The 24,819-nt window shown below is 36.3% G+C and overlaps 2 protein-coding genes and 1 pseudogene across 4 annotated transcripts; all 3 read right to left on the bottom strand.

Moving 5' to 3' along the window:
- Positions 1-4,718: 4,718 nt before the first annotated feature.
- On the bottom strand, positions 4,719-10,446 carry LOC147556224 (glycolipid transfer protein 1-like). Of its 3 annotated transcripts, none has more exons than XM_086664052.1 (7): positions 10,152-10,446; positions 9,207-9,336; positions 8,759-8,814; positions 7,782-7,912; positions 5,985-6,120; positions 5,477-5,608; positions 4,719-4,885 (listed from the first exon to the last, which is right to left on the bottom strand). In XM_086664052.1, exons 2-7 carry the CDS (start codon positions 9,322-9,324, stop codon positions 4,850-4,852), a joined length of 609 nt encoding a protein of 202 aa, XP_086520178.1. In that variant the 5' UTR covers positions 9,325-9,336; positions 10,152-10,446; the 3' UTR covers positions 4,719-4,849. The 3 variants fall into 3 exon arrangements, with proteins under 3 accessions (XP_086520178.1, XP_086520179.1, XP_086520180.1); XM_086664053.1 differs by having other exon boundaries at positions 10,075-10,264; XM_086664054.1 differs by lacking the exon at positions 10,152-10,446 and adding an exon at positions 9,885-9,999.
- A 1,969-nt stretch (positions 10,447-12,415) lies between these two features.
- On the bottom strand, positions 12,416-21,777 carry LOC147556225 (uncharacterized). Its single transcript, XM_086658599.1, has 6 exons — positions 21,771-21,777; positions 21,595-21,719; positions 21,352-21,489; positions 15,495-15,860; positions 13,690-14,401; positions 12,416-13,482 (listed from the first exon to the last, which is right to left on the bottom strand). The coding sequence occupies exons 1-6, from the start codon at positions 21,775-21,777 to the stop codon at positions 12,416-12,418; spliced, it is 2,415 nt and encodes an 804-aa protein (XP_086514725.1).
- A 129-nt stretch (positions 21,778-21,906) lies between these two features.
- On the bottom strand, positions 21,907-22,868 carry LOC147556226 (uncharacterized; annotated as a pseudogene).
- Positions 22,869-24,819: the final 1,951 nt, after the last annotated feature.

The raw sequence follows: 24,819 nt of genomic DNA on the forward strand, positions 1-24,819 counted from the left end.
CTAGAGAGAGAGGAAAGAAAAAAAATCTAAGAGGGAGAGTGGAAAAAAAGGATTTTTTTTTTTTTTAGGTTTGAAGGTCGCCGACCAGAAAATTGGCCGGCCGGCGACAATTGCCGGTGAAGACGATGAGGTGGCGAGAAGATGAGGTGGCAGAGAGAGGTGGTGAGATGGAGGAGAGAGAAATGATGACTAGTTAACGGTGTTATAACAGGATCTTAAAAAGGGAGGGCCATCTGGGTATTTTTGATAAAGTAGGGGGCTAGGCAGGAAACCAGTCACAAAGTTGGAGGCTATTTGGAAAATAACCCTAAATTTTATATAACTATAAGCATACTAACAACCACGATTTCACAGGAGAGTGTCTTAGAGAGGCCCTACTTTGAGAGAGCAAAAAAAAAAAATCTACAATGAATAAAGATTTTTGTCAGTTAGATTTAATGTAAGAGCATTTCCAAAGCAACACTCAAATTAAAAAACTTAGTGCCACCTAAGAATATTTAAGTTTTGTTATAAAAGACTTTCTCCAATGCAACACTCAATTTGGATCTCAAAATGATGTGACATCATTTAATTTTGAGATATCTCAAGAAGAAACTCAATATTTGAGATTTGTTTTGACGATCTTAATTGACCACTCAATATTAAAAGCAAATCTAACCATATAGAAAATGACACTTAAGTTATTTTTGAGTTTTTAGAGTGTTGTAATGGAGATGTCTTTTGAATTGACAATGACATCTAGGAAAAAGAAACTCAACTGAACCGTCACACATAAGACAATTTGAATTTTTTTTCGAGTTTGCATTGGAGATGCTCCAATGATCTTGTTTTGAATCCACAAATCGATTTGTTTGTTTTTTGTCTCATAATTTTCATGCTTACCTCCGACCACCACCATTAGTATTGTTAGAATTGGAGCCAATTTTGGCTCGACCCGACTCGTCAAACTCAGAAACGGAACGCAACATTGCGTTCGTCTCGTCGAGCTCTTCAATTTAGAGCCAAGAATCACTCAAATCCGATTCCGGATGAATGAGAAATTCAAGATTAAAGTTTAGACGAAATTCGGTTGAAATAGGTACTAAAATGTCAAAAGGGACAAAGTTAAATTGGGGATCATTTGGGCGAAGCGAGCGCGTCCAGATCTGGACGGCTCGCGTTCCACCCGAGTTTTTGAAGCGCGATCTAACGGCTGCGCCTGAAGATGAGTGGGACAAAAGTGGGATACCGCCAGACGCGTTGGATCAACAAGATCCAACGGCGCGCGTAAGCCCCGCGTCGGTACACTCTCGGGATATTTCTAGATCCAGATCTAACGGTCATCTATGGACTCTGTTGGGACGATTTCGGGCTGGATCAAACACCATCCAACGATGGGCGTTTTGTCCGTGTTTTCTAGCCAAATCTAACGCTCGAAAATGCACCCGAAAATCCCAGTTAATTAACCAACTCATTTCTAAGAGTTGTGTCCCAAAAACTAAGGGTTTTGTCCCCAAAACTCAAGAGATGTGTCCCAAACTAATGTACCTATTCAATTCCTATATAAACCCACAAAACCCACTTCAATTTTTATCAATTCAATTCATTCTCTTCTTCTCCTCCCTTCTAACAATTAGAAGTTCTGGTTTGCCTAGAATATCTAATTAGGAAGTATTTCTAGAAGTTCTGGTTAGACTAGAATATCTAGAAAAAGAAAGAAAGAAGTTTCGAGTGAAATTTGAATTTCCGAAGCATCTAGAAGATCATCCGCATTAGTCCAAGAGCTCATAATACTTACAAAGGTTCGTCCGCTTTCAGAATAAAGAAGTACCATCTTAAAACTCTGAAAGGAAAGTCGTTGTATCCCGAAGGCATACACCCTAACGTTTGGTATTGTTACGGGGGTGTAAAATGTCTTAAGGAAAGAGAATTAATTCTTGCCTCGACTACATTAACACCTATCTCAGTTAGTCCGAAAGAAGGAACATTGATAAATCATTATTCTTTAATAGTTTATCTCTCTATAAGTTAGAGAAAGGAAACTCTGTCTAAATCAAACCAAGATAGAAATCGACTTCTCGATTGATAACCAGAGAAACAACAAGTATCACCACCAATTCTGACCACTAACACCACCATTTCTCTCTCTGTATGATCCCCCGAAGGCTTTCTGGAAGAGAGATAGAGGTGGTTAGTGTTGGTGATGGCAATGGTCGAACGTGGCGGGTGGTGGTCGAAAGTGGAAGATGAAGAATGTTTTCTACAATCTCTACCAATAGTGTGAATTTTAGAGACACCGAGATAATGGTTGGAATAAAAGAAGGGTTTTTTTAGCTTAATCCCTCAACACGAAGTGGTAATTGAGTTCACCTCCTTGGAATTACCATTTTGGCAAAATACTGGAGACATCGTTGACGTAAGGTAATTAGAATCGTAAATTAAATAATCTATGAACAAAATAAGCTACTAACATATTATTTATTAAATCCAATACTAAAGCAAGGTTTACAATTACTAAAATCACATTACGAGATTGTTAATCTTGGAGACATATTTTCTCCGTACGTCAAACATTGTCTTTGTTGGGTTATGGTGTCTCCTAGTGTTCTAAACGGAATCTCAGACATCTAATGTCTAACACTAGTATCCCCATGATCTCATGTATAAGCTAATAATGTAACTAAGTTAGTATAGAGATTACCTTAATCGCTATTTTTTCCTCGAACCTTTCCGGTTGAATAAGAAGACCAAGAACTTCAATTGTAGCTCCTCTATCTGAGACACCCAAGTAATCACCTTGATCTTCCAGTTTTAAGTTAGCTAGAACTTTAATGGTGGTTAGACGAAGAACACCTTCTTCTTTAGACTAGATAGATAGTTGGGAACTATTCTCTCTTTTTTTCTCTACTTGATGTTGTAGAATAAGAAATCTACTTGAGAATATTCCACACCTAAATCTCTTCTAATAAGAGCCTTATATAGAATCCCAAAATTGGAATCCAACCCTAATTAGGTTTCCTAAAAGACCAAAATAAAAGTAGGTTTAGGATTTTCAGAAAATAGAAAGTAGTTTCTACTTATATTGTGGCCGACCAAGACATGTCCTAAAAGGGCAGATCTGGTCGCCCTATTCGTGTGGCCGGCCAAGGCATGGGCGACCCACTAATGGACCCTTAAAACCCTTTTAAGTCCCCGAACCAAATACCTCTTCATTCGGGCCTTCGTACTATTTTTGTCTTGACTTTCTCTAGGCCTTGTGGACATATTTCCGGATCTAATCCGTGTAGATGTGTCTCATCCCTCTAGTCATAGCTTCCAATCAAGTAGACACTCTTTGGTGTAACCCGATGTAGGATCCGAACGAAGTTAGCAGCGAATTACATTGTAATCCGATGATCGTAGTTGGTTTCCAGCTAAACACTACGATCCCTAAATTGTCCAGACTTGATGATCTTCTTCATCAATTGTCCTATCCGACAAATTGTTCGCATTGTATCTTTGGTCGAAAGACATCTCCTTCGATCTTAGTGTTCTCGACAAAAGTAACAAACCCATTGGAGGTAAGCTCAATTACCAATTATTGAAGGAGTAAAATCAATTATCAATTAGTATTGAGGGGGTAAAGTAAAAAAAAACCTATATCACAGATGGAGGCATTTGAATTGGACATTTTTCTGGTGGTGGGGTATAAATCCATTTGTCTTTCTAAATTTCATTCATCTAATCAGCTGCTTAAATGTTGTTGTAGTGGCAAGAAGTATCAAACCCTTCCAATTGACTTACAAATTTCCTAGTTGATGTTTAATAACTTCTCTCCCTCACATGTTCTTTCCTGGAGAAAATTTGAAGCTAATTTTTTGTGATGACCCTGTACAATGGTCTTCAAGGCTAGGCAAAAACTCAGGGTGCTCAAGCTGAAGAAAAAGAAGAGGGAGGACAGAAGAAAGAGAGATTCGACGATAATGATACGTGTGCATTTTGCGTATGTACAACTTTAACCCTGAGATGACGGAATCTATTACCTCTAGGGTCAAGGTGAAGTAGAAAGAACTTTTATAGGGTGGTATTCCAAATGTCCCTAGTTTATGACCAAATTTCTGCTAGCTCCTATCTTTAGCGAAATATTCAAATGACCCCCTCACATCTTCATTCATTGACCGTCCCGTGGTTATCTTTTCAAAAATTTCCAAGATATCCTTAAACATTCTCTTACTTTCTCTCTCACACACACAACTTCTCTTTCCTAATCACCATCCTCATTGTGACCATCATCATCATCAGTCATCACCATGTTCAACCTTCCTTTCACAAATATTCTCTCTCTCTTCTTCTCCCTTCTCATCACCTTTGTCACTCTCTTTCTTATTTTCTCTTCTTCCCATAATCCCCCACAAGTCAGCTTTGAGTATTCTGAACACAAAGTTAACCTAATCAAGAGCCAATGAGGCTCAAGAGATATATTGTGCATTCTGATATAAGAACAGTGGGCTCTAGAGCAAAGATGCATTGAAACAAAATTTAGACTCCTAAACAACAAAAGCAGAATAGAGCCATCGATTGTTTAGTGATAAATGGTGCAGAGGCCAACTTTGGTTTTGAATAGGGCCACTAATATCCTTGGGGTACAAAGCAACCACTTCGGCTGCTCCGAGCCTAGCCTGGCCCAGTAGTGGCCAAAATATTGACAAGCTGATAAAAGTCAAGGTAACATCTCAAGGAAACCATAAAACAAAAGGAGATTGGCAGTAATAATGTATAACATCAAATGTAAAAGTTATTCTAGTTTGAAAGTTTACAGTTCATGGCTCTAGGTTTGAAGATGAACAGCAACATTTAAAGCACCATTTGGTTATCGGGAGATTTGCCCTCATCAGGAAGCTTTCAAATTGTCCAATCCAACACTAGCCTGAACCAAGAAAAGTAAATTAACAATAGTTATAAATTGGATCAGTTAGCATTTTCTCTTTCTGGTTTTCTTTATACTTCCGTTCTTTCCATTTGGGTTTCTTCATAATAGATGATACTTCTAGTTTTCCGAAAAAAAAAGAATCAAAAGTAGCAAATCTAAAAAATAGAACTATCATTTACTTAGATATGATTTAAGTTTGCAACTTGAGTTTTATTAATTCAGACATGGGTAATAAGAATACCTAAATGTGCTACGTATAACCCAAGAATATGATCTAACCATGTCTTTGGGAAGGCCTAATTCACCTTAACCCCTATTTTGAATAACCCTAATCTTGACTAACTTGCTTAGAAAGTTTATCCCAACCTAAATAAGTGGTGTCAAACAAAATAGACCATAGTTACGATTGATGATCTAATGATAATACCATATTACCCACATAAGAGGTTACTTGGCTGCCCTTTGTGGAATATTCAGTTGTCGCGTGGGTCCAACGATACCCTCCGCGTTACTTAGGTAACTAACCAAATAGTGCATATGTTTCTACTACACTAGTTAATCTCAATCTACCATGATGAGAGATCTTACCAGAAACTTGTGGTTTTCCTCAAGAAAAGGAGCAAAATTTGTGCAGAATTTCTCAATATCTCCATTGATATCGCCCGTTCCACCTATCACCTCCATGAACTTTTCCCTACCCGGAGCAAGTTTCAAAGCAAGCTGCAGTTTTTCAGTGATAACTGAAGATCAGAAAAGGCAAAAACAAGCGAGGAACAAATGAATATTACATGAATATTTCGATAATATAATTAGATCACATGAATTCACTCAATATATTTAAAATTCTTAGTGTCTAACGGAAATCAAATGGAATGAAACTAGGACTCAGAAAACTTAAATTAGAAAAAGGGTTGGTAGTTGTGTGATCACGTCATCAATAGAACAAGTTTCTCCGTTTTCACACAAGTTACAGTTAGGTGGCATGTTTTCGAAATACGAGTTATTTCTCAAAACAATTTGGAATTTGAGGTAATTTCTGTATTTTGATAAAATTTAAATAAACAAAATACTGTAAACTACATATAAGAGATATTACAGTGAAACTTGAACTGGCAAGCCAGCCATGCCATTGTTTCAGTGTCTTGGTGTAGGAATCTGTACAAGCTTGTGACATTGTCCAATCTGGGTGCTCAAGTAAATTGCGGAACAGTTCCACCAAAAAGTCCATGGCCCTACAAAATTCATCAACACAAGGTATATATAAGAAAATATCTGTAAAATGAGAAAGAACTGCATAGACGTATTTATTTATACTCGTATAGGCAAAAAATAAAATTAACATGCATACTCCATTTAGTACTTTTTGCCGTTTCAAAGACATATATTCATATTAGATACTACTAGTAGGATACCCCCATTTACTACAGCCAGGTACGTACATGCAGGGGCGTGGGAGATGGGGTGCAAGAGGTGCCGTCGCACCGGGCCTCCCTCTCCCAAGGGGCCCCATCGTCCTAACTTGTAAAGGCGAATACAACCTATCCATAGATGGACTCTTCATATAAATTCGCATCCAATTATGAACAACTATTAGTGTGTAGTCTAATGGGTGTTCTTGTTAACTTGTGTGGGAGAGGTTGGAGGATCGAGTCCTCCCAAAAGCACATTTTTTTCAGATAGTTCCCGAACTGAGTTCCGCTCCTCAAGTTGTTATGCTTCTTAGACGATTACAACTCACGAACATTAGTTAATATGTAGCCTTATTTTTACATCGAGAGAGGTCAGAGGTTTGATTACATCCAAACATATTTTTACGTCGAATTGTTTTCCTCTTGGGTTCCAAGCACAATGATATTAATAGTTTCTTTGTCCTCGTGATGTTAGAAGTTCAGTTCCTCCTCGAAACTCTTATTTTGTCATTTTTTCTCTGATTAAACAAAACTACAAAACGACAAAGAGAGTCGAACTTATATTTCACATTCTAAATAAAAGACACCGCTATATTGTAGAATGTTACTTGTCTCAAGAGAGGTGAAAATATTATAAATTTTGTAGAAATTTCACGTGTCATTTTTTTTTATATTGTTGTATTAGGGCATCGACTAAAACTTCGCACCGGGCCCCTAAAATCTCAACCACGCCACTGCGTACATGTAGGGTGCAATTGCACAAAATCGTGTTAGGGGCAGCATATGTAACACGGTTACATGTACAGATATCAGTATCAAACACATAAAAAAAAAAGAGGTTTCGGATACCGGAGTGACAACGACCATGAGAAGGATACAACTATCCACCTGTTTACTCGTTGTAGTTACCACAAGTTCTTCCTCTTTTATTTAAATTTAGGACTCCATTGTTACATTATACACAAAATAACTTAACCTAGAGAGTCATTTGTGGTCCTAACATGATTGCGAGCAATATCATACAATATCTAAATTATACCTACTCAAATGTCTGTACTCTAGAGTATAACAAGAGTATCTTACAGCCCAAAGTCCCAAACCGATTATCCGACTACCAGAACAAGTATTCGCGTGTCAGATAGAGAAATCTGAGTATCAAATGCTAGCAAATTTTTTAAAAGACTACGTTACATAAGTTGAAGTGTTGGGCAGTGAAATACACTCTGGGTTGTGTATTTCGTAACAAAGGTTGATTGGGAAGTAACAATAAAGACCTAATAGTAAAAGAAAAAGGCAAGAAGTATCTATGGCAGCATCCCCGTATTGAGATTTCTTGTATCCAATGTCTCATACCACCTATGGATATCGTCGTACCCATACTCTTACCCGTTTCATATTAGAAAATTAGATAAATAAAAGAAGGTAGAGAAACAGTTCAACTAAAGTAGTATCCATAAGAGCAGACAGGCACAAGGTAATTGTACCTTGTCAACCAGAGAAGACCATTTGTGCAACTAGATGAAGCTTTTGCTGTTTTGGCTTCAACTTCTACTTGTACCATACTGTACAAGTGGTTGAATTCTGAAGGATTGGAAGAATATTTGGTCTCCAACCTCTGCAAAATGAACAGAAGAAGAAATAAGAATAGGAAATAAGCAGTTCGGAGAAATTGACGAAATTTCGTAACCAAACTGTGTAGTTCAACTTCAAATCCAGAAAGAAAATTTTAATGAAATCTCTAGCTAGGGGCATGAATAATACAAAATGATTACTAAATTGAGACTACAAAAGCAAATTGTAGAAGAAGTTGCTGAATGATCAACCTAGATCAATCATTTATAGAATCATAATTCAACTCGATACTTATTTTGCAGCCATGGTTTACAGTTTTGATCCGTTTTGAATGGATCTAATCGAATCAAATGAATATAAACACAAGCAAATAAAATAAAAAAATCTAATCTTTTAAAATAAAAAGAATATAGACTGCAGGCTTGCAGCAGATTAAGGTGCCCGGGCAGTAACTAAGAAATCATTCACCAAAGCAAAACTCTCACCGGGTCACTGTCTATTACTTTATTTGTTAATTAGATGCCTCTTCATGTCACAGCTATAATTGGGGATAAAATAAGAGCGTATATCCAGTCAGAACTCAGAAATGAATGTAATAAGAATACAACTGGTGAAACCAACAGTTTCTAGACATCGATGATCAAAACAATTATGAAAACTACCTATTGCTTCAATTTGCAATTTGGAAATGTTGAAATTTCTAAATCACATTAATTATATGTAGGTATGTAACTGCTTGCTAAGATTGCATCTCAACATTGTTCTTTTGAAAACTTCATTTTGCAAATACAGTTCAACCACAACAGCAATGAGTGCAACAAAGGAAAGTGAATGCATAATGTCAGGAAGAGAGAATAATCCATCTGCGAGGGAAGAAATAAAATTTTACCGTTATGTTGCCTCCAATATCAGATTTTACGAGTGCCATGGCAGCTCCAAATTTATCTGGAACCAGAAACAGGAGAAGTGTTAATTTCTTGTCAGAGGCCCAACAAAAACTAGTCAAGCCGAAAAGTGTGGTAAAACACCGCTTTTGACATGCATTTGTAGGACTAATCTACGATATTCATACTAATATGTGAAAAGTCCCAAGAACTAAAATGATTTGATAAAGTCAAATGATGCTCTCAAGACAAAGTTTGTGATATCGGAAAAGTTTGATTCTTTAACTGGCAATACGCCACACAGTGAGTCTAAATCAAAGTCGAATCTTTCGGAGTATCTTAGCTTCTAATTGACAAGAGCATTGCCTAATCAACCTATACATCAGAGACCCACACTATGTTTACTTGCTAAAAAGAAAATATACATTTTTGCAACAATCGTTAATCAAATACCTATAACAGGAAGGATGAGCTTGCATGTATCCAAGAAAGGCTTTGTCAGCATTTTCCCTTCTTCCGATTTGACATTGTTCATTCCTTCCAAACAAGGGGTGAAAACAGTACCCTCCATTGTTACGACTTACTGCATAATCAGGATATTCAACACAATCTTTTAGCAATTAGCACTACACTAGAATTTCAAATGCAAAGCAAGGTGAAAACTAATTATAAGAGAAACATTTAGCGTAATGCCAAGTATGTTCACATCTAGGCATGTTAATGTCATCTAATAACTGTTACACTAATTTTATCGGATCAGAGAGGACACCCAAAGAAAATTGAAGGAAATGAACAAAAAAGGCAAAGCAATCCCCAGATAGCATTTTTTTCATAAATAAGAAACCCTCCTTTTCTTTTGATTTTTCTATGGGGATGGTGGATTTTGACTGATCATCACTAGTCTTCAAAAAAAAAACAGTCAAGGGTTTCCGAAATCTTTCATACCTTACATCTCTTTAAAATTATTTGCCAACACTAAACTAAGAACAGTAAACACTACTAATCACCAACTTATAAACAGGTCTTAAGAAAAGTTAAATTTGAATTCAAACATATTAAAACTCAGAATCAGAAGAACAAAATTCAGCAGAAATTATCCAATTAACTAGGGTATACAATAAGGAAGAGTACAAGTTCACAGTGATTTGAACCGATCTAATTACTTTCAGGTCTCAAATAACCCAAATCACTGAAAACCCTAAAATGATATCTTTCAGTAAGAATATAAGGGAGAAATGTATTGCTGAAATTGAAGATTAATTTAGATCTATACAAATTTATTCATAAATAATCTAGATTTATGATAAAAATATTAGATCACCTGAGAGTATAAAATGGTATAGGTTATGATCCAATTCAATTACTGCGTAAATAGAGAAAAAAAAAACAGATTTTAACCTTTTCTGTGTGGAATATGTTCGATAGGAGAGATCCGAGAAAGTGTTACTGTCACTTTGTTAGGAGTGCACTTATATGGAATAACCTCTTTTAAAAGTTGATGCTTTGGGGACGGTAGAAATTGAGTGGAGTGGTAGATAGATTCCTAAAATGCAATTTTATGCTGCTCTTAAGAAAATATCTAAAAATCCTACGGCCTCAAGTGTGAAAAATAGATGTGATAATCACGATAACCACCTAAGTTAAACCAATATTGAAAGAGGCCTAAAGCCACACAACATAGAGCCTATAGTCCAACAAATTTATTACATTATTTATTATTTATACCTTTAATAACCCAAATTCAAACCGATGGATTCTACTTCTTTGGGGAATCAAACCTGAGACCTCTGAATCCCGACCGGGTGAGCTGGCGCTCCAGTTGGGCACAACGGGTGACGTGTAGAGGTGGGGCAGAAGTGCTTTGTAACGATTTTTGCGTTTAGTCCCTCAAAGTTTGGTATTTTAAGATAAGGTCATATAAAAAAACAAAGACCCAACTAGCTTTTGGTCAGAACTCATCTCGACCAAAATCTAGGATTCTAGCTTCTTTGTTCCAAAGCACAACGATAAGGTTTTTGTGGTTCTCAACTCGGTTTTTATGGTTCAAATCAGATCGAGGTAAGGGTTTTTGTAGTTTTCATCTCGACCAAAAGCTAGGTTCTCACTTACCTCTTTCTCTTTGAAGCTCAACTTTTGGCGGTTTTGAAGCTCGGTTTTTGGGAAGGTGTGGTCGAAAATCGTTACCAACTAGGACTTCAATGTATAATGGTGAGTAAGGTTCAAAGATTAGACATATTTTCTAGCTCTTGTACCTCTTTATCTTTGATGTCTAACTCTCTCTCTACAAATAGATAATAAATTGTGGAAAACTATCAAAATAAAAAGATCTTATCTTGATACAGAATAACAAGAAAATATACACGTATAACTATTTCCTAAAATCTAAGATATTCCTAAACACATTCCTAAATATAATATTTTCTTATTATTCTCAATACTACATTCCTATATACAATATTACCAAATATTCTCAAACCCCTCCTCCCCTCAAGTTGGAGCATGGAGATCGCGAATGTCCAACTTGCAAAGAAGAAAATCGTATTGATGAGTCCCGAATGCCTTAGCGAAAATGTCAACGAGCTGCGAGTTGGACGGAACAAACAATAGTACCAACAAGCAGCTCATCGCTAACTGTGTAACTCATGAAAACCGAATTGTTAGATAAATGTAAAGTCGTTTGACTATCACAGTGATATAGGTTGTGGGGGTGACACGCAGGGCCGTGCCTGAGAATTCGTGGACCCGGTGCCAAATTTGAGTTGGGGCCCTTATCTAATAAAAAGTAAAAAAATGTAAAAGCAAAATAACAAACAAACTCACAATAATTTGAAAATGGCTATGAATAGTTTGTAAATTACTGAAAATTATTGAATCTATTTTGTTTTTTGGAAATTAATAAGCACGATAACGGCCAAATTTTAAATTCTCACCGGACTGGCCTGAAGTCCATTTTATTTATAATTTTAATTACACAAGTTTAACAAAGAATCTAACATGCGACCTCAAGAATTTTGGTATATATGTACTTAGGGCAAGTCCAATGTGGGGCTCGGGCTCCCAATTTTGGGAGCCCTTGATTTTTAGGAGCCCCGGGGCTTTTTTCAATTCCAACGTCGGGCTCCTAACAGGGGCTCCCAAATCAAAATTATGCACGTGTGTAATGTACGTGTGCGGACTTTTAATTTCAATTTTCAACTATAAATTATTAATTTTAAATATAAAATTGAAATTTAATATTATGTTCGAGAGAGAGAAGGAATTTTGAAAATATAAAAAAAATTAAAAAAAGAAAAAATTAGAGAAATAATTGAAAAAACAAATTTAAAACAATTTATATTTTTTGAAAAAAAAATTAGTTTAAAAAAAAATTAAAAAGAAGTGGGGTGGATCCCTTTTTAGGGGATCCACCCCAAATATGGCCGTTGGGAGACCCCCAACGGCCATATTTGGGGCTGGGAGCCCCCCAGCCCGGGCTCCCAGCCCCACCGGGAGCCCAACCTCGGGGCTCCCGGCAGGGCCGGTCCTGACATTTTGGGGGCTCGAAGCGAGATCCGAAAATGAGGCCCCTATACTATGCGCAAATCATAATTATAAAAACAAATACACAAGTACTTCAAAATTTTCATTATATCTATATTTCAAAAGGATAATAATGATTATATTCATTGAAATTTTGTTCTTCGTACATTTTTAGATGCAAAATCACTAATAATAGTCGAGTAGTCAAGATTTTCAGCCATCTCTTTCTCAATCGACAAGATAGCTAACCCATTTAACCTTTCTTGTGACATAGTAGATCGAATATAAGACTTGATCAACTTCAACTTTGAAAAACTTCTTTCGGCAGATGCAACGGTGACGGGTATAGTTAACAAAATTCTGTATGTGATCCACGCATTTGGATAGAAGCCTTCCATTTCTTTCAAAAAATTTAACACTTCAATTGGTGATTTTACCTCTCTTGGTACAAGATGTTTCAACACTTTCAACTCTGAGAACAAATCAAGTCCGTCTATATCATATGACTCGTTAAACTTTAGAAAAGTTTCAAGGGAGGCACATGAATCTCTTAAACCACCATCATCTATAGAGTTTAACTTATTCAAATCGAACAAAAAACCAAATATTCTTTTGTACTCTTGAAATTGTTCAAATCGACTCTTAAATGAAGAAATGGTATGATCCAATATGTATAGGAAGTAATTTATTTTGAAGGATTCTTCAGCTGATAGTGATGTATCTTCATTTACATTCTCGTCGAACTGTTTTCTTCTACGAACGATACGTCTTTCTCGAAATATAGGTTTGACCCCCATTGTAGTTGCAATCTCTTTAGCTTCAATCATGCCTTCTTCAAATCCCACTTCTTTATAACTTTGAAGATAACGAATGAGTCCTTCCAATTTATCTAATGCAACATTAATATCTATATCTTCGGTTTGAAGTGCTTTGCTAACAGAATTTACTACAAACAAAATATTATACCAAATAACCATGCTAAGCAAGAACTCAAAATTCCCAAAATCTTGCGTTATTATATTTTCAGCATCATGAACCGTTTTTGAATCATCACTTGTTTCCACCAATTTATGTAAAGCTTCTCTTATTTGTGGAGCTTGATACCGTATTGCTTTGACACTTTCAACACGACTTTCCCATCGAGTTTGTGAAAGAGATTTTAGTGTGATACCATCAAAACCATGTACTTTCTCTTTCAAGATTTGCCAACGCTTTGGTGAAGATGAAAATAATACATAAATACTTTGCACCGCTCCAAAGAAAGAAATCCCTCTAGGACACGAGTTAGCCATATCACAAAGTAAAAGATTAAGACTATGACAACCACAAGGCGTGTAGAATGCTCTTGGATTTATGTCAATCAATCTTTTTTGTACACCTTTATGTTTACCTTTCATATTAGATCTGTTATCATATCCTTGTCCTCTAACATTATCGATATTCAAATGGAGATTATCTAATTCATTCTTAAGGACATTAAAAAGACCTTGTCCGGATGTATCTTCCACCTTTAAGAACCCAAGGAAAAATTCTTCCACTTTTATGGGAGTTGTTGCAACATTGACACATCTTATTACTAACGACATTTGTTCCTCATGACTTACATCAGGAGTGCAATCAAGTATAACGGAGTAGTACTTGGCATCCTGAATTCTCTTAACAATCATGTTCTTAGTCTCAGAAGCTAACATCAATATCAATTCGTTTTGGATCTTGTGACTAAGATAATGATAATGAATTTCTTCACTTTTAATGCGTTGAAGGTGCAATTTTAGTACTTCATCAAACTCCGCAGCCCATTCAATAATGCCCAAAAAGTTCCCGTTATTTTCTTCACCAATCTTCTCACTAGTCCCACGAAAGGCTAAACCTCTCCTAGCAAGAGTTCTCACAAGACCAACTATCCTATTCAAAACTTTTTTCCAATGTTCCTTCTCTTTGTTAAGTTGTTCTTGAATATGTTTGTCAATAGTTTCGACTCTTCGCAATCTAACGTCTAATTCATGCCATTTAGTCGAAGCTTCATAATGATCTTTACTACATTCATGACTTTTAAGTCTTCCCGTAAGATTTCTCCAATCTTCAAACCCTTCAAATGCTAGTTTGCTAGTATTTCCACAAGCGAACAACTTACAACAAAAACAATATACTTTATTTTTCGAAATTGAATATACAAGCCATATCCTATCATACTTATCACCATTTATAGTAGTACGAGTATAATATGTCGGAGAGAAACGTCTACCATGTTCATCCAAAGGAAAATCAAAACTAGTAATTCTTGTCGGACCTTTTTGTACCAAAAAGTCCCTTAGTGGGGGTTATTCGTTAAGACCTTTTAACAGATCTTCAAAGTTTTTAAGACTTTTGAAGTTTGGCGTTATTGGTGTCGGCCTTTTTTTAAGAGCTTCGAAGTTTTGTGTTATTGGTTCAGACCTTTATTTAAGAACTTTAAAGTTTCGTGTTATTGGTTTAGATCATTTTTTAAGAATTTTAAAAGAACGCGTTATTTATTTTTTTATGAAAAATTAAGAACTTTTAATCAAAGATCTGGCCCAAGGACTTTTCGAGACAAATTTACTCATAAATTAGTCAAATTCAAAGATCCACCTAAACAGGTGGATCTTTGAATTCCTACTTTGGATGTACCTAAAAATGTTTTTTTTTTCTTATCTCTTTAATGTTGTTGATTTCTCCTTATCTCAAATCTCTCTTCCCCCCCCCCCCCCCCCTCGAACTCCTAATATAATTTGTTTGTCTCCATAGCATCCACCTCTTATAAAAAAAAAAATATTTTTTCATATAAGCAATTGATTTTTTTATTTACTTTTAATTCTTTTTACGCGAGTCGAAGACGTCTATGTGTTTATAGCCAGTAATATGGGAACGTCCTGAACGTTCATTCTAAAATCAAGTTTAGCTCTTAAAATAATAATATAACGTTCATTGTAATATCAAACATTAGTTTGGACGGCTAAGATTTGAAATAATATAATCTGATTTTAATATAAAAAAATCTCCTGATTTTCAAAGTTTTTAATAAAAAGGTTTCCGAACTTAATGATTAAAAACTTTAATGTCCCGGACTTTTAAAAGTTTCAAACTTTAAAGTTTCTGAACCTTTAAAGTTTTGAACATTTATGTGCCAAAACACTTAGAAGTTATGAGATCTTCGGAAGTCCGGAACAAAAAAAATCTAGTAAAAATGTCTGAACGAATAACAGGCAAAGTTTGATCAATGATGTCCCAATTTCCCGGATCAAAGATATTTTTAGGTCCGTGTTCTTCATTTATGAGTTCTTCGTTAACGAGATCTTCATTTGTATTGTCACATAAGGGTTGACTTGTATTCTCTCTCTCAATATCATCTACAATGTCCTCATTCATGTTATTATCATTTGTTGTAACGTCTCCCGCACTTTCAATGTTTACGTCTCTATTGTGTCTAATAAATCGATCAAGGGCACCAACTTGGGATTGAATTAGTTCTTCTTCTCTTTTCTTCTTTTTCCTTTTTTCGGATCCGGATACATACTTTCGTACTCTATTTGGAAGCATAGCTAAATCTTCAAAAGTCAATGAGAAAAACTATATCACATGATAATAACAAAAATAATAACTTAATAGGAACAATAGTTAGTTAGGTTTTGTCAAATATCAAATTAACTAGTGACAATTGAAACATCTAATAATATATAGACTATAAACAACACATTAGTTACACATATTTCATATTTAGTAAGATTAGAGACTAGAGAGAGAGAGTGAAAGAGGAAACTCAAAATGTCAAAACCTAGGTCTTGAAGAAATCAAATAATAATGATAGTTGAACAATCCCATTATATAATAGTAGATTACTAAGAGATGTATAGAAAGTGAACAAAAATTACCTCTTAGTGATGATTTGTGTTGACTTGATGTTGTGATAGTGGAGTGGAAAATAATGGTAGCCTTTAATAGTTTAATGGAGAACTCGGTTCAGGTGGCTAAGTGGCTTTGCATTTCACGTTTGGCTGGGAATTGGGGGTTTTTAAAGTGTGGGAAGGAAGGATAATGGGAGGGAAGAAAAGTAAGTGGGGAAGCATTTATAGGGTTACTTTATTGAGTTGGTGGGCCCACAGAAATGTAAAACAATTGCTTGGGTAATAAAAATGTGGCCCAATCTTTAAGTTACTAATTGAGGGGCCTTTAAAATTCATAATAAAAATAGATTTACATTGAAACTTTGTGGAGTTTGGGGGCCCCTAAAATGTGGGGGCCCAAAGCAAGGCTTTGCCTGCTTTGGGCCCAGGGCCGGGCCTGGCTCCCGGGTTGGAGCATGTGGGCTGGGGCTCCCAAATTTTGAATTTGGGAGCCACAAAATTTGGGAGCCCCAGCCCCCCCACATTGGAGTTGCTCTTACAACGAACTATCAATTGTTGGTGGATACTATTGAATTTCAAAATTAAGAAAACTATTTTATACGTAATAAACTTAAACTTCTTTTTTAACAAAAAAAGAAGGATATAAATATAGAGATTTAATTATGTTGGATATATAGTATGGAGAGAGAAAAGAAGAATGAAAATTTTAATGTTTAAGGAAAGTGAAAATATCAACTTAGAAAGACAAACAAATAGAAAGGAGAGAGAATGAAATCAATTGAAAATTAGCTTTTCAAGAGAGATAGAAAAGAGTCTTTTTGAAAATCAACGTACTCCCCATCAAAAAAATAAAAAATCAAAGCACATGTGGGCCAACATTAGTGGGCAGTTAATAGGAAGTTTTAGCCTCATCATTTTCAAAACGAATTGAAACTCCCGTTACTGTCACAGTCGTTTATTAATTAATTACAATGTCTTGTGGGCCCCACTGATTGGGGGGCCCAGTGCGGGCGCCCTGCCCGCACTGGGTCATGCACGGCCCTGGTGACACGCCAAGGTCTGATAAAACCACCCAACCAGTAAGAGACTTTCGGGTAAGTGGGCAACTATCCCAATCTGCATCACGCCATCCATGTAGCTGCAAATCACACTTGGTCTGCAAATGGATACCTTGACCTGGAGTAACCTTGAGATAACGAACAACCCGTAATGCCGCCTCCCAATGATATACTCGAGGTTGTTGCATAAAATGAGATAAGACGTGCACGTTATATGATAAATCAGGTCGAGTAAAACACAAATAAATCAGCAGACCCACCAACCGACGTTAGGGTTTTGGATCATCAAGCTCTCAACTGGTAGATATGGCCAATCGATGATTTTGTTCCTACAGGACAACAGCTAGTCGAGCTCCGAGCAGCCCGACTTCAGAAATAATGTCAAGCGTATATTTACGCTGACACAACACAAATCCATCTGGACCACGAGCAACTTCTACCCCAAAAAGTATTTCAGAGTATCGAAATCTTTCATGTGAAACCAATTACTGAGATAATCTTTGAATTTCTGAATATCGTCAGAGTGACTACCTGAGATAATAAGATCATTAACATATACTAAAACGTTAAGAAAAACTGAACTCGGTCGTAGAGTAAATGAGCAATAATCGGAATATGATTGACAAAATTTGTATTTCTTCAAAGCAGTAGATAAGTTAGCAAGCCAGAATCGTGGTATTTGTTTCAGCTCGTAAATGTTGGGTTTTATGTGTATCTAATACAACTATCTAATGTCCTAAGCGGAATCTCAAACATCATATGTCTAACATTAGATTACCAGGATCGATATACAAGAACTAATCAAGGAACTAAAATAGAAAGATGATTACCTTTAATCGCTTTCCCACGAACTAAATCCCGACCAGTATTCGGAAGATAAGAACTCCAATTGTACCTCCTCTACTTGAGACACCGAGTGTATGACTTGAACTCCTTCCTTCGAGTCAGCTAGGACCTTCTTGAAGGTTGAGATGAAGAACTCCTTCTTCTTGACTAGATAATAGAGAGAAACTCCTTTTCTCTCTCCCAGACAGCTCTCTCTGAGTTATACACACTGAATTCTGTTCTGAACTCTCTGAACTCTGTTGGTCCTCTTGTACTGCTTTTAGGTTGTCTAATTTGGTCCTTATATAAAAATCCCTAGAATAGGTGTTTTACCCAAACTAAGATTCATAAAGACCTAATTAGAAGATTTTTTCACAAAATACCCTTTTAGGGTTCCCCCAGTGTGGCCGACCAACATAACCCTTTATGGGCTTCCTTGGTCGGCCCACTTAGGGCCTAACCGGCCATGAGATGGTCGACCATCACATGGCCGACCCACCTTTAGCCTTCCCAGGCCTCCCTTTCGGGTTCGGAAGTGTGTGTATGTGTTCGGACTCCTCCGAACTTATTTGCCCTTACCAATAATGGATCCAATCCACTTATTTGCCAATATATCACTAGTCAATTATCTCTGTTCAAACCATCACTCTTATGTGTAATTCTTGTAGGATCCAGTCTATGTTAGTTGCGGATTACTGAAGTTACCCGACGATCGTAAGCGGCTTCTAGCTAAGCATTACGACCCCTAATTCGACCGGACTAATGATCTTCCGAGTAAGGTCATCATGATCCTATTCGCCAAATCGTACGCATTGACATCTTGGTTGAAGGACATTCCTTCGGAAGGATACCATTCCTTCAGACCGAGGAAATATATCCTTCAGTAAAGAGACTTCTTGAGTTTACAGACTTTCGTCCCACTCTCTACCTGAAACCAGGTGGCATCTTCATATAGACCTCTTTTGTGAGATCACCATGGAGAAACGCATTATGTACATCCATTTGATGTACTTCTCAATTCCTTGTAGCTGCAACAACAAGATATTATTATTTTTTTGAGTAAAACCACAATAATATTCATAGTGAAATCGATTACATCTTACATGGTATGAGAATTCTTATTCATCTGAGAAGTACATGAGAGTTACAACGTCAAGTTCTACACAGAACCTTCGAATGTAAAGTGCCTCATGAAGGGAAAGGAATTAAACAAGACACAGACTCAAAGAAAAGACCCTAAAGGTCGACAAAGAAAAGGTCCTCAAGATCGAGAATGAAAAGACCCTAAAGGTTGACAAAATTAATGAACTAAGACTAAAAGTGCCCCCAGCTGAGAGAACCGCCACCACAATTACCGGGAAGTCACCGCCACCATTAAAGAGCCGCCAAAATCAGTATACTAATTATATTGAAATACTGAATCATCGACGATTTCTTCTGTGAAACAACTCCTTTGACATATCTCGGCTTATCTCGCATGACTGAACTCCTTGTCGAAGATGTAAATTGAAGTTATCCCTTTACCATCTTACTAATCAATTAGAAAGAAAAGATCAAAATCAAAGAAGGTGCCTAGACTCTGATGGTTAAATTGATGACATATCCCATAAAAGAGAATTTGATGAGTTAATCAACTCCAATCAGATGAATCTAAGAGAAACAATGAATTCATTTTATTTCTTCCTTTCCTCTCTGATATACTTCAAATACCTTGAATAGATGGATGAATGAATGGAAACGCTAAAACGGGTAACATCCCCTTCCAAAGAAACAGGATCAGGCGGAGGAACCCCTCCGTCCGCCGAAGAAGACGAAGAAAACTTGAGTTTTTCATGTAGATTTCTAGAGAGAGATATTTGGGGGGGAAGGTTATAGAGAGAGAATGTTTCTATGTAGTCAATCCCTTTAATTTAGTGATTCCCAAGAATCACTAGAATGACTTTCAATCGCTCAATAGTACCGTCGGAGTTTATTTCACCCTGTAGACCCACTATCACCTTAGAGCTTTCTTTCCCTCAAGAAATTCTTTGATTTCACAAGTGTCATTGAAAACCAAAGCATCAATTTCATGACGCATGGCGTCCCGCCACCGGATGTCTTTAACAGCCTTAGAACAATGGGTAGGTTTTCGCTCCACTATCATAGCTGCGAGAAAATGGCTATGTCGTGCAGAAAATTTATCGCAATTCACATAATTAGTTATAAGATAAGGACTACTTGAAGGATATCGTGGTACGAATGAAGTGGAGGCAGATGGACTCAATTCCGGGTTGCATTAGTTACATAATCCGAAGTCTAACTGAAGGTTCTCTTCGTCATTTACCCTTGCCCGAGTTTTCTTCATCATCTCTTAGATTCAAATCTATTGGCGTGACTCTTGGACCAACTGACTCCGTTAAATCTGCCTCTGCTTCGGTGCCCCCCTCAATATCAAAACCGAAGTCTGTCCTAAATCAACATCGACGGGTTCAATTGTCGATACTTCACTTGCTTCTAGATTAGATGTGTCAGCAAAAGGAAAAGTTCCTTCAGAAAACACCACATCTCCAGATACAAAGAAATCTTTTTTGTCCAAATCATATAAACACCAACTTTTTTTTCCATACGGGTATCCTATAAAAACACATCTCTACTTCTACTAGCAAATTTACCTCCTGTCCTAACATGTGCATAACATAACAAACCAAATATTCCCAAGTGGTCATATGTGGGTTCCTTACCATATAATATATTATAAGGTGTTTTCCCCTTCAATATTAAAGACGAAGTCCGACTTATTAAATAATTTGTAGTTAATATGCATTCCCCCCAAAAATCAATGGGAAGCGATCCTTGAAACCTAAGAGCTCTAGCCACATTTTAAATGTATCGATGTTTCCTCTCGACTCTCCCATTTTGTTGAGGTGTTCCAACACAGGACGTCTGAAATACAATTCCTTCATCTAGAGAGTATTGGCGTATGCATGTAAATTCTTTTCCATTATCACTTCGCAATATTTTACACGTTTCTCAAATTGTCTTTCAACCATTGAGACAAACATTTTTAATTTTTGTGGTGCTTCTTTCTTATCGACAAATAAGTAAATCTAAACAGCACGAGAAAAATCATCTACTATTGTTAAGAAATAAGGCGCACCATAAGATGAAGTTGTGTTATAAGGACCCCACACACAATGAATCAGTTCAAAAATACTAGACGTTTTATTTTCACTAATAGGAAATTTATCTCCACTTCGTTTTGCTCTTTGACAAACATCACAATTCTGCTGCAAGCTGTTACTAATACTATTACTACAAATTTGTTGAGACAAATTGAGGTACTAACTTTCTCACTTGAAGTGACGGATGACCCAAACGTTTGTGCCAAACATCAATAGGTGTCGTTTTATTTATCTTCAAAGCCTGTGCTTCCCATGGTATACCCCAGAAATTATAGCGTCCATTGTGTCTTTCACCAGCACTAATCAACATCTGTATAACACACAACTTTTTAGTGAATCTGACGAAATAATCATAGTCGTCGGTTAACTTTGAGACATACATTAAATTACGATTCAAAAATGGCACATATTAGACATTTTCCATGACAAAATTTTCGTCAAGAATGATAGTTCCTTCTTTCTCGGCCATAGTCACACTTCCGTTCGGCAATTCCACGACATATGAGTTGATCTCTCTCACGTGAAGATCACCAAAGGTTCCTGTCATGTGGTTAGAAGCACCCGTATCTATAATCCAACAAATTGACTTACCTGTCATCTTTTCAGTTGTAGCAAGTTTTGTTCCGTCTAACATCCCAAGAAGTTGTTGTCACTGTTCGGCGGAAAACCTCAGTGGTATTACTGAGTCCTTTAACTTAGTTATTGTTTGATGTTCGGTAGAGTCAGTCTAAACAACGTTAGCACGATGACCACCTAGATAACTTCGAGCCCCCCGGGTACTCGATTCACTCCTTCCTCGTCCCTTTCCTTTGCCATTGATGCGAGGTCGATCACCCCACCATTTTGGATATCCATTTAAGGTGAAACAACTCTTCGATTCATGTCCAACCATCTTGCTATATGAACATACCAAGCTAGATTTCTAGCGTCCATCTGATCGTATTTTGATAGTAAGGGTCATGATATCTGCTCGTTCATCCTTTCCTCGAGAGGTCATTTTGACTCGCTTTTCTTGAATCAAAGTTGAGTACACTTTGTTCATATTAGGAAGTGGGTCTTGAGCTAAGATGTTAGATCTGACTGTGCCATACACATTCTCATCAAACCCTATAAGAAGAAACGAATGCACTTTTTCTTCTTCTTATTTCTTCTCCAAAATTGACATGGTATCACAAGTACACCTTCCACACTTGCACGTCGGCAGTTGTTCATAATTTCCGAGTTCATCCCAAATTTTCTTGAGTCGACCATAGTAGTCTACAATATTCATACCTCTTTGTTTGAAATCAGCAAGTTCAGATTTCAATTGTTGAATTTATGGTCCATTAGTGATAGAAAACCGATCTCAAACATCATTCCAAAGAACTTCTGCTACTTCCACGTGTGAGATTTTAAATCGCAACGTCGGTTCAACAGTATTGCGAATTCAAGAAACCAACAATGAATTAATCGTCCATCAATCTTCATACTCACTCGATTTTTCGTTTAGTTCCACTGTCGTTCCGTCAATACCCCAAACTTCTTTCGAGTTGTCAAGGTCGTAAAGAATGAACAAGCCCATTCACCATAATTTTATCCTTTAAGTTGATCTTGAATGATTAACAAACCTGGATTGTCAAGAGAAGTGATATCATACTGTGATATCGTCTTCCTCATCTCACTGATAGGGTTATTCCCGCCGTCGGCCATGCTTGAATCCTCAAACGACTATGGCTCTATCATAATAAATTGCGGAAATTCAAATCATCTTATTCTCCTTTTAGGGTTCTACATATATACAAATAAAACTACCAACATAAAAGGATCTTATCTTGATCTAGAATAACAAAAAAAATATACAAGTATAATTATTTTCCAAAAATCTAAGATATTCATAAACACATTTCTAAATACAATAATTTCCTAATATTATTAATACTACATTCATAAATACACTATTACCAAATGCTCTCAATGACCGAAGCTCGAATTTGGGAGGGTTAGGTTGGTTTTGGCCCCAGATTGTGCCTTGATGTTAATGTGATGAATTAGGGAGAAACTGCGCTGATTTATCCCATGTAATTAGGCGATAAATATAGTAAATAATGTAATAATTTGCCGGGTTTTAGGCCTCTTTCATATTGTTGGGCGTTAGGCCTCTTTCATCAATGGTTTAAATTAGGCGTACTTCTGTCAATGGATATCCGGATATTCGACATCCGATCCGTATTTGTATTCGAATTTTAAGAAAATATCCAAAATCTCGGATATCGGATAGAGACTCGGATATTCCTTATCGTATATCTGCTTATTGGATATCGGATACGGATACACCAATATTTGATTCGTTAAATATCTGTATCTAATAAGTAATATAAAAATATAATAAAATAAAATTTATTAATAATAATATATAAAATTTATAGTTGAGATTTATTATTTAGATGTAAAGGTTAATTTAAAATTAAAATATAAAATTTTGTTTTCTTTCAGATTATCCGATATCTTTTAATATTATTGGATTCGGATAATATCAGTCGGATAATTATCGGGATATCAGGTACCTGATACGGATATGCCTATATCCGATCCAATAAGCTACCGTGTACATGCCTAATTAGGCCGTTATCGTGCTCATCACATCTTCATGATGTATCAACACCTCGTAACGACTAACGTAGATCGTAGTCGATTTCTCAACAAAAAATGTTCTAAAATTTTAAAAATTAATCTGACTTTGCCATAAACTGATATCCAGATGTCTAATGTGATGAATTTGTGAGAAAATGCTTTTATTATATGCTCTAAGTGTTTTGAAATTTTAGAAATTAAGTTGATTTTTCCCTAAATTGATCTCTGAATGTCTATTGTGATGAATTTACGAGAAGTTGCTTTGATTATATATTCTAAGTGTTATGAATTATGGAAATTATCTGCTTTGCTCTAAATTGATATCTAGTTGTCTGATGTGATGAATTTGAGAGAAATTGCTTTGATTATATGTTCTAAGTGTTGTAAAATTTTAGAAAGTAATCTGATTTTGCCCTAAATTGATATATTGATGTCTGATGTGATGAATTTGTGAGAAATTTCTCTCAAATAGGGTCTAATGTCATGTTATATTTTGTTTCTCTTAGGATATTGTTTTGCAGGTGATGGCTCGACTAACCGAAATAAAAAGATAATAGTGTGGTTGTGTGTGTTTATTTAGATACTATTTTGAACTTATAATAAAGGTCTCTGTATTTTTGGCAATAGAAAATCAATGATATACTGGATTTCGTAGAAAAAATAACAGATTGTGTGTGCTTGCTCGAATAGTTTTCTTAAGGTGTTGCTTTTAGAACTGAGTGCAATCCCAATCGATGGTTCACAAAGTGTCCACAAGCGGTATCATTTTTTACTATATTTTATATACATTATTTGAAGTATTTGAAACTATTCAAATGTAGTTACGATCATTCACTATTTGTGTAGAGAGGCTTTAATGAAAGGGAATGTGGATTTTGGTGTTGGTTGGATGAATTTCGCTTGTGTCTGTGTGGGGATGGTCTTGCCAAGCTCATTACATCAAAATATGAAGGTCGGAGGTTTTATTGTTGCCCAAAGTCATCTTATGACGGAAAGCGCGGATGTGGGTTTCACATTTTTGAAGAAGATA

The sequence above is a fragment of the Eschscholzia californica genome, unplaced genomic scaffold (genome assembly GCF_041429995.1).
Source record: "Eschscholzia californica isolate CP2 unplaced genomic scaffold, dmEscCali1.0.p SCAF_2, whole genome shotgun sequence".
Lineage (NCBI taxonomy): Eukaryota > Viridiplantae > Streptophyta > Magnoliopsida > Ranunculales > Papaveraceae > Eschscholzia > Eschscholzia californica.